General features: G+C 51.4%; 2 protein-coding genes across 2 annotated transcripts; both read right to left on the reverse strand.

The window, feature by feature from the left end:
• Window positions 1-261: 261 nt before the first annotated feature.
• On the reverse strand, window positions 262-4,088 carry LOC144279414 (phospholipase A2 inhibitor gamma subunit B-like). Its single transcript, XM_077840909.1, has 5 exons — window positions 4,040-4,088; window positions 3,483-3,599; window positions 2,874-3,026; window positions 2,310-2,450; window positions 262-476 (listed from the first exon to the last, which is right to left on the reverse strand). The coding sequence occupies exons 1-5, from the start codon at window positions 4,086-4,088 to the stop codon at window positions 262-264; spliced, it is 675 nt and encodes a 224-aa protein (XP_077697035.1).
• A 9,427-nt stretch (window positions 4,089-13,515) lies between these two features.
• LOC144279410 (phospholipase A2 inhibitor and Ly6/PLAUR domain-containing protein-like) lies at window positions 13,516-17,522 on the reverse strand. Its single transcript, XM_077840904.1, has 5 exons — window positions 17,474-17,522; window positions 16,917-17,033; window positions 16,007-16,159; window positions 15,454-15,594; window positions 13,516-13,658 (listed from the first exon to the last, which is right to left on the reverse strand). The coding sequence occupies exons 1-5, from the start codon at window positions 17,520-17,522 to the stop codon at window positions 13,516-13,518; spliced, it is 603 nt and encodes a 200-aa protein (XP_077697030.1).
• Between the last annotated feature and the right edge of the window lie 2,273 nt (window positions 17,523-19,795).

A 19,795-nucleotide genomic window follows, 5' to 3' on the forward strand; every position in this document is an offset into this window, starting at 1 on the left:
ACACACACAATATGAGACTCATGCTTGCATACTCCCAGAGTCCAACACTCACAGTTACACACAGAAAGACACACAGTATCTGAGATTCGTGATTACAGACAAACACACACACACGCGACCATTTTCTCCTGTCTGCTTTATTCCGTTAATCCGACGAAAGGGGAAGTGAATCCGAGTGGGACATGGGAGCCTTTGGCAGGGGTGCACCCGCCCGCCACCTGCGGTGTGGTTATCCAGGGCCGCGTGGCACGGGCGTGGGGATCAGGAGAGGACCTTCGCCAGCAGGACGGTAACGAGGGCTGGGAGGACGAGTCTGGCTGGTTCTGGAGCCATGCTGGCCACATGGGAGGCTGGTCTGCATTCGGCCGTGGTGAGATCCATACTGAACCCCCCGAAGGCCCCTTTGAACCGTTGTATATTGGTGCAGGCGGACTCGGTGGCGCAGCCTTTCATGGTGGTGTGTATGGTTGTCCCACCTGTGGGGGACCAAACAGCGGGGTCAGTGTCTAGCGACCTATGACCTCTTACGGCTCTGACCCTATACAAACACCCTCCCTCTCCTCCTCTGCGCCACTCCCTGCTGCCCATCTAGACCTGCCCCCAACAGTCTCCCCCCGCAGCTCTGATCTAGTCTCACTCTGTGGACACCTGGGCAAGTCACGTAGGGCCCTGATCCCTAATGAACTTTGGAGCAGGCCTGTGTTAGTCCCACCATTCACCAGGCAATGGTGTAGCTCACTGATGGTGTCAGCGCTGGGATCCCTAAGAAGCTCTCAGTCAAGGGGTCTGTACAGAACCTGGCATGTCGGGACTCCCAATTTCAGCCGGAGGGTGGGGGGGCATGCAGCACCTTGCACAGCGGGGATCCCCGTCTCAGCCAAGGGGTCTGTGCAACATCCGGATCAAAAAGGTCCCGATCTCAGTTGGGGCATCTATTGTACCATTCCACAACCAGTAAGAAAGAAATCTCTCTGGGACCTCCAGGTCAAACCAGCTGGGGGATTTCTGCAGGAGTCCCAGGGACAGGGTGTTTGTGCCATCACTTTTCCTGTATTATTTTGATTTGTAGAACAGCAGGCTCTGGAGACACCATGGCAGTTTGGGGCCCCATTGTGCAGGGTGCTGTGCATAGGACAGTATCCCGTCTCCGCCAGTGGCCAGCACTAGATTCTGCAGAGAAAGGATCAAAACCACCCAACGTGTGGGATAATCTCCTCCTCCTCTAGGTCTCCTCCCGATTGCTAAGAGCTAGAGCTCCCCTCACGACCTGAAAGAGGAGGGTCACTATCCCCGCCAACATTTTTACGATCATTTATTCTGATCTCTCTGATTAGCCCACAATCCCTTTTCGAATCTTGCTCAACTCTTGACCACAGCAATTTCTTGGCTGGGGAGTTCCACGGACTGACGGTTTATTGACTGGAAAATGTGTTTCCTTTCATCAGAATGAACTTGTCCCTTTTCAATTTCATTGAACATTCACTTACGTCCTGTCCTGTGAGAGCAGGCAGGCAGGAGTCCTCGATCTCCCCGCTCTAGTGGTCAGTGACATTTTTCAGCTGAAACTTTTTTTCAGTGAAAAATGCAAATATGACCACTTGGGAACATTTTGCAAATTCAAAGTCGCCCAATTGTTTCAGTTGGAAGAAACCCCCGTTAAAAAACAAACTCTGGGGGAAAAAATAGAAACTTTTCCCTCTTTTGGTTCAAAACAACTTTTCCATCTGACATTTTTTTTTAAATGAAACAACATTAACAACCCCTCAAAATCATAACCAGATATTTTGTTTGACTTTCTCTGACTTTTCAGTTTGTTGAAAGTGCCAAAAAAAAATGAATTTTCTATTCGACCCGAAACAGCTATTTTCTTCCAATTTTTTGGTGTTGGCATAGAACTAAAGATCAATCTATCTATCTATCTATCTATCTATCTATCTATCTATCTATCTATCTATTTATCTCCTTCATTTGTTCAAATCTCTGCTTCTCTATCACAATCATAATTTCATATGTTCTATCATGTCGCCTCTCTTATTCCCAAGGAAAAATAGCCCCAGTTGGTTCCCCTTCTCTCCGCAGGCTTTTCCAGACCTTCCTTGTCAGCTGTCTCCAAACCCGCATGAATTCTAAAATGAAACCCCAATGGGTGCATAGGGGAAACAGAGGTACAGTGAGGAGAAATCATGGGGACAGTATTCAGGTGTGCTGAGACTCTGCCCAATTCTTCCCCATGGCAGGAGATTGCCCGTGTGTGTGGCTCCCTCCTGGATGGGGAAATCTGAGCGGAGAAACAGTCGATTGGCAATTACCGCTTTTCATGGTACCACTGACATGGATGCAGTGGGTCTGGGCTCCTGGGCAGTCGATGATCTCTTCACTGCAGTGATGGGAAAACACAGCGTAGCAGGCTGGGCAGCGGAGGCCGTTCAGGGTGGTGTTAGCCGGGGATGCTGAGAAGAAGCGGAGCAAAAGCAGTCAGCTCGGGGGACGGGACCCAGGACGGGTCGGGGCTGGGAGAGCAGCTGGGGGCTGCAGGGCTTAGCCCCGGGGCTCCCTGCAGGGGGAGCTGTAGCTCCGGGGAAGCCGGGGGCAGCAGGGGCAGGGGAGGGGTTTGCAGCAGGGAGCTCTGGACCCCGCCCCGGGTGGGGCCAGCTGGGTTGACACCTGGGGGCAGCCTAGAGCCCCGCCCACTAAACTCCACCCAGCCAGGGGCTCAGTGTTAGTCCATGGGGCGCCCCAAAGGGTTCTTTCATAATCCTTTTTCCATCCTCCCACAGAGACCCCTGCAGGGGTCAGGAGGAGGAGAAGGGGACGTGAGGAAGGGGAAGAGCTGGAGGGAGAAGGAGCAGGGAGACGGAGACGGAGCTGGGTACCGGGAAAGGAGGCTGTATTACAGGCCTGCCCCATACAGCAGGCGGTGCTCGTGCTCGTGGATATCCCGTTCCCCAAAGTCATTAAAACAGGATCGAGGCCGCACTGGCTGGAGGACACACAGGTCTTGATAAAGGTCGGACTCTTAATCTTGCCTGCATGGGAGGAAGAGGAGATGAGGCTTCATTCGCTGGTGTTGCTGTCTCCGCCTCCCCATCGCAACTCTTCACGTGTGTGATCATGATCAAGCTAAAGATGGGGAAACTGAGGCATGGCGTACAGAAGGAATGACTCAGCCAAGGTCAGTATAGAACCAGGAGTGCTGATACCCACTGCTCCTTCCACCCCCTCAACCTAACCCTCTCGATCTCTCTCCCCTTCCAGATTTGGAGATAGAACCCAGGAGTCCTGGCTCCCAGCCCCCGCTATTCTGACTCACCAGACCCCAGTCCCTTCCCAAAGCCAGGTATGGAACCCAGAAGTCCAGGCTCCAAGCCCCCTACTCTAACCCACTAGATCATGCCCACCTCCTGGTACTAGGAAGAGAATGAAGGAGTGCTGACTCCGAATGAGACTGTGTTCGGCGCTATTTCAAGGTTTCCTGCACCCACCTACTACGGTTTCTGTTTTAATAATCCCACAGGAATTCGTATCTTCACTGCAGACTTGGACTCTGCCCGTACAGCTGCCACGTGTGCTGACGCAAACCTCGCACGAAACACAGGTCCCTGTGGAAGGAAAGGCAACACGATGCACCTGGGCACAGCCCTCACTCCACTCTCTCCATCCCCATTGACTCCAGTGCAGCTACGGGCCATTGATCCCAGCCGGGATCTGGCCCTGAATTTCTTGGGTTTGTGCCAATGTCGTCCCTCCCTCTATTGCAAAACCGAGTGAGGTAGCTGAGAAAGGGGGAGAAATCTTTCCCTCTCCTCGAGCTCGGTGGGAGCTGGAGGTCCCCATCTCCCCAGAGAAGATCAGTGGGGAGAATTTCCTCCACATGGGACAGGTGGTGAGCAGCCCCCCAGCCCAGGGGCAAGATCTCAGTGCTGGGGCATATTTCACCCCGGGGAGGAGAGCTGCTTCCTTCCAGAGCAGCTATTCCAGGGTGGATCTTTTTCTGTCGGCACCGGGCAGGGCTCCAAGACCCCCGAGACCCCGTTCTCACCTGTCTCCAGCAGTGCCGAGAGGAGGCAGAGGAGGAGAGGTGTCCTCATGGTGCCGGGGATGCAGCCGGACAGTGGTGAGAGCCGGGGGTCTCTGACGCAGCAAAGGCCGGGACTTGGCAGTTATCGACAGAGGCGGGGGCGATGTTGCAATTGGTGTCACCCTGCCCAAAATGGGAAGCGGGGAGGATTTTGGCTGATGGCCTTGGGCTGTCAACACGGAGGCCCCCCAGGAAGGTAAGGGCTGGATGCTGTGTTCGTCACACGCCCGGGGGCTGCTCAGTGCACGGCCCGGGGTTTGACTCAGGCCTGGGGCACTCGCGCCGTGGGCCAGGGTGGCGCCCGGCACCTGGGAGGCGGTGACGGTGGAGTGGGACGAGGGGGACCCTGGCACTGGGGAGAGTGCGGGGGCACGCAGAGCCTAGGGGTGCCAGGTTTGCCCAGGCTGGCCCCTTCTCTGGGGTAGCTGTCCCCGGGAAATCTGCCAGGATGCTCTGTGCACACGCCCACGCGGCTGGTGACACGGGCTGAGGATCATCCCGGGTGTCCTGGGTTTTTGTATCTCAGAGGTGGGAACCCTAGAGCCCCTAGCACTGGGGGGAGGGGGAATGGGAGGGCACAGAGCCCCTAGCATTGGGGGAGGGGAAATGGGGGGCACAGAGCTCCTGGCATGGGGAAGGGGGGATAGGGGGCACAGAGCCCCTGGCATTGGGGGGAGGGGGAGTGGGAGGGCACAGAGCCCCTTGCATGGGGGAAGGGGGACTGGGGACATGACAGATCCCCCGGCATGGGAGGAAAGGGGGCCCTGCTCTATTAATTTAGACAGACTAAGCAGGCTGGAGGGGTTGGCCGATCCCTGTCACTGTCCAGCATTAACCAGTGTGAAGCAGGCTGGGGGTTTGGCACACGAGATCCCCACAGACGGTGAGTGCATGACGCTTAGTCCGGTGGCCGGTCTCTCTCCCCAGGGTCCCTTTGATTTGGGAACCCGAGAGGGAGCGGTGGGGGGAACAGCCTGGCCCGCCCGCTGGTTCGCCCGCCGATTAACCCTCGTTTCCGAGACGCCGGGCGCAGGGCGTTGACTCCCAACACTCCTGCTAATACATCCCAGAATTACGTTCCGTTTTTTTGCAGCAGCGTTACTATTGACTCATATTCAGTTTGTGGTCCACTATGACCCCGAGATCCCTTTCCCCAGTACTCCTTCCTAGGCCGTCATTTCCCATGTTACATGGGTGCAGCTGATTGTTCCCTCATAAGTGGAGGACTTTGCATTTGTCCCTCTTGAATTTCATCCTGTTTACTTCAGACCATCTCTCCAGTTTGTCCAGATCATTTTGAATTTTAATCCTATCCTCCAAAGCACTTGCAACCCCTCCCAGCTTGGTATCATCCACAAACTTTATCAGTGTACTCTCTGTGCCATCATCTAAAAAGTTGATTAAGATTTTGAATAGAAACGTATCCAGAACCGATTCCTGCAGAGCCCCTCTCGTTAGGCCCTTCCAGCATGACTGTGAACCACTGATAACTACTCTCTGGGAGTGGTTTTCCATAAAGTTATGCACCCACCTTATAATAGCTCCATCTAGGTTGTATTTCCCTAGGTTGTTTATGAGAAGGTCATGTGCGACTGTATGAAAAGCCTTACTAAAGTCAAGATAGACCACATCTACCGCTTTCCCCCATTCTCAAGGCTTGTTACCCTGTCAAAGAAAGCTATCAGGTTGGTTTGACACGATATGTTCTTGACAAATCCATGCTGGCTGTTACTTATCACCTTATTTTTTTCTAGATGTTTGCAAACTGATTGCTTAATTATTTGCTCCATTATCTTTCCAGGTGCACACGTTAAGCTGACTGGTCTATAATTCCCCCAGGTTGTCCTAATTTCCCTTTTTATAGATGGGCACTATATTTGCCCTTTTCCAGTCTTCTGGAATCTCTTCCATGACTTTTCAAAGATAATTGCTAAGGGCTCCAATATCTCCTCAGTCAGCTCCCTGAGTATTCTAGGACACATTTCAATAGGACTTGGTGACTTGAACACATCTAATTTGTCTAAGTAATTTTTGACTTGTTCTTTTCCTATTTTTGCCTCTAGTCCTACCTCATTTTCACTGACATTCACTATGTTAGGCGTCCAGTCGCCAACAACCTTCTTGGAGAAAACAGAAAGAAAGATGTCATTAAGCACCTCTTGCCATTTCCACATTTTCTGCCATTGTTTCCCCCCCTCGTAGAGTAATGGGCCTACCCTCTCCTTGGTCTTCGTCTTGCTTCAAATGTATTTGCAGAATGTTTTCTTCTTACCCTTTATGTCTCTAGCTAGTTTGATCTCATTTTGTGACTTGGCGTTTTTAATTTTGTCCCTACATACTTGTGTTATTTGTTCAAATTCATCCTTTGTAATTTGACCTAATTTTGCTTTTTGTAGGACTCTTTTGATTTTTAGATCTCCTGGTTAAGCCAGGGTGGTCTCTGGCCATACTTCGTCTTTGCTATGCAGTGGTCTACTTTGCTCTTGCGCCCTTAATAATGTCTCTTTGAAAAACTGCCAATGGTCTTCAATTGCTTTTCCCCTTAAACTTGCTTCCCCGGGGATCTTACCTTCCAACTCCCAGAGATGGCCAAAGTCGCCTTCTTGAAATCCATTGTCTTTATTTTGCTGTTCTCCTTCCTACCATTCCCTAGACTCATGAACTCTCCCATTTCATGATCACTTTCACCCAAGCTGCCTTCCACTTTCAAATTCTCAACCAGTTCCTCCCTATTTGTCAAAATCAAATCTAGAACAGCCTCTGCTCTAAAAGCTTTCTCCACCTTCTGAAATACAAAATGGTCTCCAATACATTCAAAAAACTTGTTGGATAATCTGTGCCCGGCTGTGTTATTTTCCCAACAGATGTCTGGATAGTTGAAGTCCCTCATCACCACCAAGAACATGAGGTTGTTCTTATTTGCTGACTTCTCCTAATTTGGTAAAAACTGCTCTCTGATGTAGCTAATCCCTACAGAGAGGTTTCACACACCCTTTGGTGTAAGAAACTGCTACGTAGAAGAATTTGCTACCTGTAGCAGGGACGGGTCCTAATTTGCTTAAAAACTGCTCTCTGAGGTAGCTTATTCCTGCAAATAGCAGGTTCTTACACCACAGGGTGTGTGAAACTGCTAACTGTAGGAATGTGCTACCAGGAGCAGCGACAGGTCCTACTTTGCAAGAAACTATCTGATGTAGCTAATCCCCTCGAGGGTGTGTGAAACTGCTCTCTGTAGGAATTTGTTACCTGGAGTAGGAAGAGGTCATGAAGTGTTACCGTTTGCAGTTACGGATACATGTGGTTGTTCTGATGTGCTGACCTGTCCTAATTTGCTAAAACTTGACAGTGATGTGGGATGGAAGCATCAAGTGTTCAGCTTCCAAACGACCCTGCCTGGGTTCGTTGTCATGGGACACAGGACCTGTGGAGGAGAATTTAAAATCTTAATTTCCTTAGGGTTCGCCTTCAAGATCCTTCTATGCTGGTGCTACCTCTGACCATTAGAGTTCATCAACTCGGCAGGCACAGGGAACAATGCACTTGTCCTGTTGCCTTGACTGAGAAAGGTTTCTGATCAAAGGGAGGGTAGATTCCAGCAAGCTCCTGGGGTAATATCTCATTGGAGAGATGGTGTGTGTTTCTCATACCCCATTTTGTGTTTCTTACCATCATGTCATCTTCATTTATTTATTTATTTATGTACTTATCTTGCAAGTCACATAATTCGAGTATAAGCAGTAGTCCTCCATGCTCTCTGAAAAAATCAGTACAATGTTGTCAAATGATGGTTGCATTGTGACCAACACTGTAAATAGAAATCTTGTTTTATTCATTACTGTAAAAAAAAATTAACTTGTTTGCAAATACTTTTCCTTTCCGGCGGGGGGGTGGATTGGATCACAGCTTGCAACTTCTGCCAAAAAACACTCCTCTTCGTCCGTGTGTGTGACTCCACCTTTATCACTTGGGAGACACATCGCCTCCCACTTCTCCTACCTCTTCTGGGGTGACTTTTTTGATAGTGTCATCCACAGCTGTTTCCATTTCCATGTTTTCCTGTAATCTGTTTTCAGCAGTTACTGTTGGAGGCTCTTTAAATAGTTTTCAGTGGGAGATTCTGTACATAGATCCTAAAAGTTTCCCTGAGATGGTTTCTAATTTAACTCTTTTTACCCTCTGCAGTGGTGACTTTGTATGGTCCACAGTAGGTAGGTGGCAGCGGCCCTCCCTTTCTTGTTTTCCTTCTCGCATTCAGTAACATGCCACTGTCCCCAACCTCCAATGTTATTTTCCCATGTTTACGAGTCTTAGTTTTGGCCTACTGTATCTGTTGCTTTTCTTGGGCTTTAGGAATATGAGTAAGAGCCGATTCAATGTCGACAGCATGTCTAGATTTCATATTTATGATGCACTCTTTGTAGGATTGTTCATCGAGTTCCTCAAAATCTGTTGGCTTGGGAAACAAACGGAGAAGGAGTTGTGTGTGTAAAATGGACAATCAGAGAGTAACATATGCACCTGAAAGCCAATGGTTCTTAAAGACTCCTGCCGTGTAATTGTCTGAGACTTGGTCTGGGAATGTTGCTTCAAAGCCATACAGGAGTCGAAAGGGTGACATTTTGGTTGTCGTGTTTGGTTTTGATCGCAAAGAAAATAAAAGGTCACCGAGAAATTCATCCCAATTACTCCCCGTGTCATCAACCAACTTCCGCAATGCTCTGTAACAAATGGTGAGGCATTATTTGTGGGGGGAGGGGAAAGGACTGTCTTTACTGAGAGAAATTGTACGCAATCCAAAAGGCGTAAAGAGGCCATCCTGGTTTATTGCTGTGATTACTTTTTCTTGAAAGAAAAGACAAGTGGACTTGCAATGTACTAAAATTTTGAAGCAGTCTGTAGCTTACGATACACCCACAGGAGAACCCCTCCTTCCACAGAAGCGCGACACGAGTGCGACTGTAACTATTTCAGTTGGTACACTTTCAGTATGCACTGCGGTAGGATTTCAGAAGGAGACAAGCCCAAAGGGTAGGAGGAAATGGTCAGTTTAAGAGTGGACAAAGGTCAATAGCCGGGTCCCCCAGGGATTTGTCCTGTCCTGGGACCAGTGCTGTTCATCTTAGTTATAAAAGATCTGGAAAAGGGAGTGAACAGGGAAGTGGCAAAGTTTGCAGATGATACAAAATTACTCAAGATAGTTAAGGCAAAAGCCGACTGTGAAGAGTTACAAAGGGATCTCACAAAACTAGGTGACTGGCCGAGAAAATGGCAGATGAAATTCAATGTTGATAAATGGAAAGTAATGCACATTGGAAAACATCATCGCAATTACACATCTATAATAATGGGGTCTAAATTGGCTGTTACCACTCAAGAAAGATCTGGGAGTCAGTGTGGAGAGTTCTCTGAAAACACCCTCTCAGTGTGCAGCGGCCGTGAAAAAAACGAACAGAATGTTGGGAACCATTAGGACGGGGATAGATAATAACACAGAAAATATCATATTGCCTCTATACCCACAGCTTTGTCACAACTGGTGTCAGGAGTGGGATTTGGTGTACACAGCGCAGCGGAAGAAGGAGGGTGTTTGAAAAAAAAAAAAAGGGGGGGGGGGAGAGGGTCTATTTTTATTTTTTTTCCACCACAGCGGAGGAGGTAGTGTGCGCACTGGAACAAGCCACGGCTGCCCAGCAGGAGGCTCCCCGGGTCCAGGCACCCGCCCAACAGGAGGCCGTGCGGCTGCAGCAAGCGACTAATCGCCTGCTGATGGACCAGGCTGCTCAAGACCGGGCTATGTTGCGGGAACTGGTAAACCAGGTCAAGGCCCTTACAGAGCTGAACCGCGGCCATGATGGGACGCAGATCATGCGGGCCAGCAATTGGCTGCAGAAAATGACGCGGGAGGATGATGTGGAGGCATACCTCCTGGCCTTTGAGAGGACAGCCCTGCGGGAGGCTTGGCCCCGAGAACGGTGGTCTGTCCTCCTCGCTCCATTCCTGTGTGGGGAGGCCCAGAAGGCCTACTATGATTTGCCTGAAGAGGCTGCGGCAGACTACCCCCAGTTGAAAGCAGAGATCTGGGGTAACGACCGCAGTGCGGGCCCAGCGATATCATGAGTGGAGGTACCAGGAAAACAAAACCCCACGGTCCCAATTATATGTCCTCCTCCATCTCACATGAAAGTGGTTACGAACTGAGTCCTGGAGTCCGGAGGAGATACTAGAGGTTCTGGTCATCGACCGGTACAGGAGAGGACTACCGCCAGACCTTCGCGCCTGGGTAAGCCAGAACGAACCCTCCACCTACGACGAGGTTGTCGCGCTGGTAGACAGGCGAAGGACGGCGAGGGAGCTGACCCGACCAGTTAAGGAAGAAGCACCCCGGGTTACAGTAGCAGCACCAAGCCCTAGAGCTCAGGTGACTGGGCCACCAGGAGAGCCCAGGTGGAAAAAGAGAGGGGCTGAAGGCCACCAGAAGCCACAAAGAGTCGGAGCACTGAAGGGGAAGAGGATCGTGATGTTAGACTGCCCAGACCAAGAGACCGGGGAAGGCCTAGGGCTCCATACAGATGTTACGCCTGCAGGGAGTGGGGACACATAGCTGCACAGTGTCCCAGTGCCGAGGAGCCTATGCAGTGTAACCTGGGGAACTGGGCAGACCCATGCTCCCTAATCCACCTTGTGGGGGTCTCACTAACCCCACAGGTATACACCAGGCCAGTGAAGCTAAAGGGGGTAGAGACCACGGCACTGGTTGATTTGGGGAGTGCTATCACGCTTGTCTCGGGGAAGCTTGTGAAGCGTAGTCAGCTGCTGTGGGCTAAGCGTACGGGGATAACGTGCGTCCATGGGACAGTTGGTTATTACCCCATCCCAGTAAAAATTGAAATTTAGGGGAACACCACTGAGGTAGCAGCAGGGGTAGTCCCTAAACTCCCATACCCGGTGCTCATAGGGAGGGACTTCCTAGGGTTTGGAGACTTACTCCCGGTAGGGGAATTGGAGAAAGGGGGAAGCCCTGAAAGTAGTGAGGCATCCACAGTAGACTGTCAACGCCCAAATATCCCCAGATTTGTTCCCCACTCCCAGTCAGCGTAGAAAGAGGAAAAGGGAAAGAAGGGCAGCTAAGGCCTTGAGAACCCGAATGCTGGCCCAAAGCCAGAGGGTCGCTCTATAGGTAGGCGGACCTGAGCAGTTGAAAAGGAGGCCACCCAGGAGGGAGAAGCACCCGAGTCTGACCCATACCCTAACACCTCTGAACCAGCAGAGGTAACAGAGACTGGCCCCCTAGATCTCGGGCAGATTAACCCCGGGAGAGGAAATTTTGACCAGGGAACAGGCTGAAGACCCAAGATACGACCACGGTATGCATCCGATGAAGTGAGCTGTAGCTCACGAAAGCTCATGCTCAAATAAATTGGTTAGTCTCTAAGGTGCCACAAGTCCTCCTTTTCTTTTCGCATTAGGAAGGAGGTGACCGAAATAGATGCGGTCCCCGTGGAAGGGAAAACCCAGGGACCAGGATCCTGCTTCATAATGAAGAAGAATCTCTTCTACCAGCTTGCACCAGTACAGGGGCAGAAGGTACAGCAGATCCTAGTACCTCAAAAACACCAGAATGCTGGATTAAGTCTGGCCTATAGTCGTCTTTTTGGGGGGCATTTGTGGGTAGAGAAGACCCTGGCACGGGTTCTGCGACGATTCTTCTGGCCCAGAGTTGACCTGGACTGTGGGTTCAGAAAAACGGCCAACCTGACGGCTACCGTGAAGCTCCAAAGCGAGCAAATCCACCAATAAGTACAAGACCCACCAAGGTAGAGAAGGAACTTTGTCACACTATCTATCTATCTATCTATCTATCTATCTATCTATCTATCTATCTATCTATCTATCTATCCCCAAACAGACCCCCTCTATCTCTCCATTACATATACACCTGACCGTCTATTATTCTCTCTCTCTCTCATCCCAGACACACCCATCTGATTCATTGACTCCAATGGAGCTATGGCCCATTGAGCCCAGCTGGGATCTGGCTATATTTTACATACCTGCCCCCTTCTGGGTAATCCCAGAGCAGAGCAAGTGAGTGGAGGACACTAGTCCGGACCCAGCTCTGACGGGAAGCCAGGTCCAGTTCCTCCATGGGATGGTGCATGACTCCTCCTAGAGGTCACTGATGGCATAATCTGGGCCATGCAGGTGGGCTCCTTCCTAGCTCCTCAGTCAGCAATCAGTGGGCTCAGAAAAAGGCAGGCGTGTGACCCTTTTACACCCATCTCTCTAATGAGGCTGTAGATCCTCTCATTTTCTGTCCAAATGGCCAATCATGTCTGAATCCTGACACTGGCGGTTTCCAGTGGCAGGGAGTTCTGCAGGTTAACGCCATCTCAACAGAAAAAAGTTATCATTTCTCTTCTTTAAATCTAAGGTTTTAAAGGGGCAGCACCGCAGGGATAGGGGGTCGTCTACATGATCCTAGGTGGGTGGGTCTCTGTTGATACGGGAGGGCTCACTCGCTTTCCCCCCACCCTCTCGGTGGGGTGGTTTACTGTAGCACCAATGTAACCCGGATCCATACCAGTGTGTGTCTTTCCCCCCTCTAGTGGCTGGATCCTGGGAAGTGGTTTAGGGAGCTGCTATGCCGCACAGCGAAAGGTGTGTCTCCTTTAATTCCAGGGTTAAACACTCCTGCGTTTATTCACCGCTCGTCCTCCCCCCAAGTCCAAGGTTCAGTCCTGGTGCCCGGTATCTTTCTAACAACTGCTCTGTTCAGGAAGCAGAGCTGCCCTGGCATCCCCAGACGTAGGGGGAAGGGGAAGCTTCTTTAACCCTTTAGGGTCTGCAGCCCTGGTTGGTGGGTCCTGCCACAAAAAAAAAATTATGATTAAAAATACCCGGGTTTTTCAGCTGAACATTTTTCAGTTTGATGACAAAAAAACTGGAATATTCTAAGAAATACCCCCCTCCAAACAAACAAACCCCCTTTTCTAAATGACTCTAGGGCCTGTAGGAGGGTGGGTGCGGCTTCTGATAGCCCCACGACCCCTGCTAGAATTAAACACAGGGGAAATCAGCCCGATCATCACAAACACACACAAGTAATCCCGGACACACCCCCACACATGCACAGACTCACGATCTCACACACAGACACATGATCCAAGACTCCCGGTTACACACACAATCCAGGACTCAGGACTATACGCACCCACGCAGAGCCCAACAACATGATTACAGACAAACACACACCCACACACGACCATTTTCTCCTGTCTGGTTTATTCCGTTAATCCCACGAAAGGGGAAGTGAATCCGAGCGGGGCGTGGGAGCCTTTGGCAGGGGGGCACCCGCCCACCCCCTGCGGTGTGTGGATCAGGTGGGGACCTTCGCCAGCAGGACGGTCACGAGGGCTGGCAGAGACGAGTCCGGTTGGTTATGGAGCCACACGGGAGGCTGGTCTGCATTCGGCCGTGGTGAAATTCATACTGAACCCCCTGAAGGGTTTGTACGGTGGCCTATAGGTGCAGGCGGACTCGGTGGCGCAGCCTTTCATGGTGGTGTGTATGGTTGTCCCACCTGTGGGGGACCAAACAGCGGGGTCAGTGTCTAGCGACCTGTGACCTCTTACGGCTCTGACCCTATACAAACACCCTCCCCCTCCTCCTCTGCACCACTCCCTGCTGCCCATCTAGACCTGCCCCCAACAGTCTCCCCCCCCAGCTCTGATCTAGTCTCACTCTGTGGACACCTGGGCAAGTCACGTAGGGCCCTGATCCCTAATGAACTTTGGAGCAGGCCTGTGTTAGTCCCACCATTCACCAGGCAATGGTGTAGCTCACTGATGGTGTCAGCGCTGGGATCCCTAAGAAGCTCTCAGTCAAGGGGTCTGTACAGAACCTGGCATGTCGGGACTCCCAATTTCAGCCGGAGGGTGGGGGGGCATGCAGCACCTTGCACAGCGGGGATCCCCGTCTCAGCCAAGGGGTCTGTGCAACATCCGGATCAAAAAGGTCCCGATCTCAGTTGGGGCATCTATTGTACCATTCCACAACCAGTAAGAAAGAAATCTCTCTGGGACCTCCAGGTCAAACCAGCTGGGGGATTTCTGCAGGAGTCCCAGGGACAGGGTGTTTGTGCCATCACTTTTCCTGTATTATTTTGATTTGTAGAACAGCAGGCTCTGGAGACACCATGGCAGTTTGGGGCCCCATTGTGCAGGGTGCTGTGCATAGGACAGTATCCCGTCTCCGCCAGTGGCCAGCACTAGATTCTGCAGAGAAAGGATCAAAACCACCCAACGTGTGGGATAATCTCCTCCTCCTCTAGGTCTCCTCCCGATTGCTAAGAGCTAGAGCTCCCCTCACGACCTGAAAGAGGAGGGTCACTAGCCCCGCCAACATTTTTACGATCATTTATTCTGATCTCTCTGATTAGCCCACAATCCCTTTTCGAATCTTCTCAACTCTTGACCACAGCAATTTCTTGGCTGGGGAGTTCCACGGACTGACGGTTTATTGACTGGAAAATGTGTTTCCTTTCATCAGAATGAACTTGTCCCTTTTCAATTTCATTGAACATTCGCTTACGTCCTGTCCTGTGAGAGCAGGCAGGCAGGAGTCCTCGATCTCCCCGCTGTAGTGGTCAGTGACATTTTTCAGCTGAAACTTTTTTTCAGTGAAAAATGCAAATATGACCACTTGGGAACATTTTGCAAATTCAAAGTCGCCCAATTGTTTCAGTTGGAAGAAACCCCTGTAAAAACACAAACTCTGGGGGAAAAAATAGAAACTTTTCCCTCTTTTGGTTCAAAACAACTTTTCCTTCCAACATTTAATTTTTTAAAAAATTTTAAACAACATTAACAACCCCTCAAAATCAAAACGAGATGTTTCGTTTGACCCAAAATGAAGCTTTTTCTGACTTTTCAGTTTGTTGAAAGTGCCGCCCAAAAATTAATTTTGATTTGACCCGAAACAACTATTCTCTCCCAATCTTTTGGTGTCGGTCTAGAACTAAATCATCTATCTATCTATCTATCTATCTATCTCCCTTATCACAATTATAATTTCATATGTTCTATCACGTCGCCTCTCTTATTCCCAAGGAAAAATAGCCCCAGTTGGTTCCCCTTCTCTCCGCAGGCTTTTCCAGACCTTCCTTGTCAGCTGTCTCCAAACCCGCATGAATTCTAAAATGAAACCCCAATGGGTGCGTAGGGGAAACAGAGGTACAGTGAGGAGAAATCATGGGGACAGTATCCAGGTGTGCTGAGACTCTGCCCAATTCTTCCCCATGGCAGGAGATTGCCCGTGTGTGTGGCTCCCTCCTGGATGGGGAAATCTGAGCGGAGAAACAGTCGATTGGCAATTACCGCTTTTCATGGTACCGCTGACATGGATGCAGTGGGTCTGGGCTCCTGGGCAGTCGACGATCTCTTCACTGCAGTGATGAGAAAACAAAGAGTAGCAAGCTGGGCAGCGGAGGCCGTTCAGGGTGGTGTTAGCCGGGGATGCTGGGAAGAAGCGGAGCAAACGCAGTCAGCTCGGGGGATGGGACCCAGGACGGGTCGGGGCTGGGAGAGCAGCTGGGGGCTGCACAGCTCAGCCCCGGGGGCCCCCTGCAGGGGGAGCTGTAGCTCCGGGGAAGCCGGGGGCAGCAGGGGCAGGGGAGGGGTTTGCAGCAGGGAGCCCCGGGTGGGGCCAGCTGGGTTGACACCTGGGGGCAGCCTAGAGCCCCGCTCACTAAACTCCACCCAGCCAGGGGCTCAGTGTTAGTCCATGGGGCGCCCCAAAGGATTCTTTCATAATCCTTTTTCCATCCTCCCACAGAGACCCCTGCAGGGGTCAGGAGGAGGAGAAGGGGACGTGAGGAAGGGGAAGAGCTGGAGGGAGAAGGAGCAGGGAGACGGAGACGGAGCTGGGTACCGGGAAAGGAGGCTGTATTACAGGCCTGCCCCATACAGCAGGCGGTGCTCGTGCTCGTGGATATCCCGTTCCCCAAAGTCATTAAAACAGGATCGAGGCCGCACTGGCTGGAGGACACACAGGTCTTCATAAAGGTCAGACTCTTAATCTCGCCTGCATGGGAGAAAGAGGAGATGAGGCTTCATTCCCTGGTGTCGTCTCCGCCTCCCCATCGCAACTCTTCACGTGTGTGATCATGATCAAGCTAAAGATGGGGAAACTGAGGCATGGCGTACAGGAGTCCTGGCTCCCAGCCCCCCCTATTCTTACTCACCAGACCCCAGTCCCTTCCCAGAGCCAGGGATGGAACCCAGGAGTCCTGGCTCCCAGCCCCTGCTATTCTAACTCACCAGGCCCCAGTCCCTTCCCAGAGCCAGGGATGGAACCCAGGAGTCCTGGCTCCCAGCCCCCTACTCTAGCCCACTTGACCATGCCCACTTCCTGGTACTGGGAAGAGAATGAAGGAGTGCTGACTCCGAATGAGACTGTGTTCGGAGCTGGTTCAAGGTCTCCTGCACGCACCTATTCCCCCGACCCCATCACTGTTCCTCAGACATTCTTGTCAACTGCTACAAATGGCCCACCTTGATTATCACTACGAAAGGTTTTCCCCCACCCCCCCACTCTCCTGCTGGTAATAGCTCACCTACCTGATCACTCTCCTTACTGTGTGTATGGTAACACCCATTGTTTCATGGTCTCTATGTATATAAATCTCCCCACCGTATTTTCCACTGAACGCATCTGATGAAGTGAGCTGTAGCTGACGAAAGCTTATGCTCAAATAAATTTGTCAGTCTCTAAGGTGCCACAAGTCCTCCTTTTCTTTTTTGCGAATACAGACTAACACGGCTGCTCCTCTGAAACCCACCTACTACGGTTTCTGTTTTAATAATCCCGCAGGAATTCGTATCTTCACTGCAGACTTGGACACTGCCCGTACAGCTGTGACATGCGCTGATGCAAACCTCGCACGAAACACAGGTCCCTGTGGAAGGAAAGGCAACACGATGCACCTGGGCACAGCCCTCACTCCACTCTCTCCATCCCCATTGACTCCAGTGCAGCTACGGGCCATTGACCCCAGCCGGGATCTGGCCCTGAATTTCTTGGGTTTGTGCCAATGTCGTCTGTCCCTCCATTGCAAAACCGAGTGAGGTAGCTGAGAAAGGGGGAGAAATCTTTCCCTCTCCTCGAGCTCGGTGGGAGCTGGAGGTCCCCATCTCCCCAGAGAAGATCGGTGGGGAGAATTTCCTCCACACGGGACAGGTGGTGAGCAGCCCCCCAGCCCAGGGGCAAGATCTCGGTGCTGGGGCATATTTCACCCCGGGGAGGAGAGCTGCTTCCTTCCAGAGCAGCTATTCCAGGGTGGATCTTTTTCTGTCGGCACCGGGCAGGGCTCCAAGACCCCCGAGACCCCGTTCTCACCTGTCTCCAGCAGTGCCGAGAGGAGGCAGAGGAGGAGAGGTGTCCTCATGGTGCCGGGGATGCAGCCGGACGGTGGTGAGAGCCGGGGGTCTCTGACGCAGCAAAGGCCGGGGCTTGGCAGTTATCGACAGAGGCGGGGGCGATGTTGCAATTGGTGTCACCCCGCCCAAACTGGGAAGCGGGGAGGATTTTGGCTGATGGCCTTGGGCTGTCAACACGGAGGCCCCCCAGGAAGGTAAGGGCTGGATGCTGTGTTCGTCACATGCCCGGGGGCTGCTCAGTGCACGGCCCGGGGTTTGACTCAGGCCTGGGGCACTCGCGCCGTGGGTCAGGGTGGCGCCCGGCACCTGGGAGGCGGTGACGGTGGAGTGGGACGAGGGGGACCCTGGCACTGGGGAGAGTGCGGGGGCACGCAGAGCCTAGGGGTGCCAGGTTTGCCCAGGCTGGCCCCTTCTCTGGGGTAGCTGTCCCCGGGAAATCTGCCAGGATGCTCTGTGCACACGCCCACGCGGCTGGTGACACGGGCTGAGGATCATCCCGGGTGTCCTGGGTTTTTGTATCTCAGAGGTGGGAACCCTAGAGCCCCTAGCACTGGGGGGAGGGGGAATGGGAGGGCACAGAGCCCCTAGCATTGGGGGAGGGGAAATGGGGGGCACAGAGCTCCTGGCATGGGGAAGGGGGGATAGGGGGCACAGAGCCCCTGGCATTGGGGAAGGGGGACTGGGGACATGACAGATCCCCCGGCATGGGAGGAAAGGGGGCCCTGCTCTATTAATTTAGACAGACTAAGCAGGCTGGAGGGGTTGGCCGATCCCTGTCACTGTCCAGCATTAACCAGTGTGAAGCAGGCTGGGGGTTTGGCACACGAGATCCCCACAGACGGTGAGTGCATGACGCTTAGTCCGGTGGCCGGTCTCTCTCCCCAGGGTCCCTTTGATTTGGGAACCCGAGAGGGAGCGGTGGGGGGAACAGCCTGGCCCGCCCGCTGGTTCGCCCGCCGATTAACCCTCGTTTCCGAGACGCCGGGCGCAGGGCGTTGACTCCCAACACTCCTGCTAATACATCCCAGAATTACGTTCCGTTTTTTTGCAGCAGCGTTACTATTGACTCATATTCAGTTTGTGGTCCACTATGACCCCGAGATCCCTTTCCCCAGTACTCCTTCCTAGGCCGTCATTTCCCATGTTACATGGGTGCAGCTGATTGTTCCCTCATAAGTGGAGGACTTTGCATTTGTCCCTCTTGAATTTCATCCTGTTTACTTCAGACCATCTCTCCAGTTTGTCCAGATCATTTTGAATTTTAATCCTATCCTCCAAAGCACTTGCAACCCCTCCCAGCTTGGTATCATCCACAAACTTTATCAGTGTACTCTCTGTGCCATCATCTAAAAAGTTGATTAAGATTTTGAATAGAAACGTATCCAGAACCGATTCCTGCAGAGCCCCTCTCGTTAGGCCCTTCCAGCATGACTGTGAACCACTGATAACTACTCTCTGGGAGTGGTTTTCCATAAAGTTATGCACCCACCTTATAATAGCTCCATCTAGGTTGTATTTCCCTAGGTTGTTTATGAGAAGGTCATGTGCGACTGTATGAAAAGCCTTACTAAAGTCAAGATAGACCACATCTACCGCTTTCCCCCATTCTCAAGGCTTGTTACCCTGTCAAAGAAAGCTATCAGGTTGGTTTGACACGATATGTTCTTGACAAATCCATGCTGGCTGTTACTTATCACCTTATTTTTTTCTAGATGTTTGCAAACTGATTGCTTAATTATTTGCTCCATTATCTTTCCAGGTGCACACGTTAAGCTGACTGGTCTATAATTCCCCCAGGTTGTCCTAATTTCCCTTTTTATAGATGGGCACTATATTTGCCCTTTTCCAGTCTTCTGGAATCTCTTCCATGACTTTTCAAAGATAATTGCTAAGGGCTCCAATATCTCCTCAGTCAGCTCCCTGAGTATTCTAGGACACATTTCAATAGGACTTGGTGACTTGAACACATCTAATTTGTCTAAGTAATTTTTGACTTGTTCTTTTCCTATTTTTGCCTCTAGTCCTACCTCATTTTCACTGACATTCACTATGTTAGGCGTCCAGTCGCCAACAACCTTCTTGGAGAAAACAGAAAGAAAGATGTCATTAAGCACCTCTTGCCATTTCCACATTTTCTGCCATTGTTTCCCCCCCTCGTAGAGTAATGGGCCTACCCTCTCCTTGGTCTTCGTCTTGCTTCAAATGTATTTGCAGAATGTTTTCTTCTTACCCTTTATGTCTCTAGCTAGTTTGATCTCATTTTGTGACTTGGCGTTTTTAA

This window comes from Eretmochelys imbricata, chromosome 24 (genome assembly GCF_965152235.1).
Source record: "Eretmochelys imbricata isolate rEreImb1 chromosome 24, rEreImb1.hap1, whole genome shotgun sequence".
NCBI classification, from domain to species: Eukaryota; Metazoa; Chordata; order Testudines; family Cheloniidae; genus Eretmochelys; species Eretmochelys imbricata.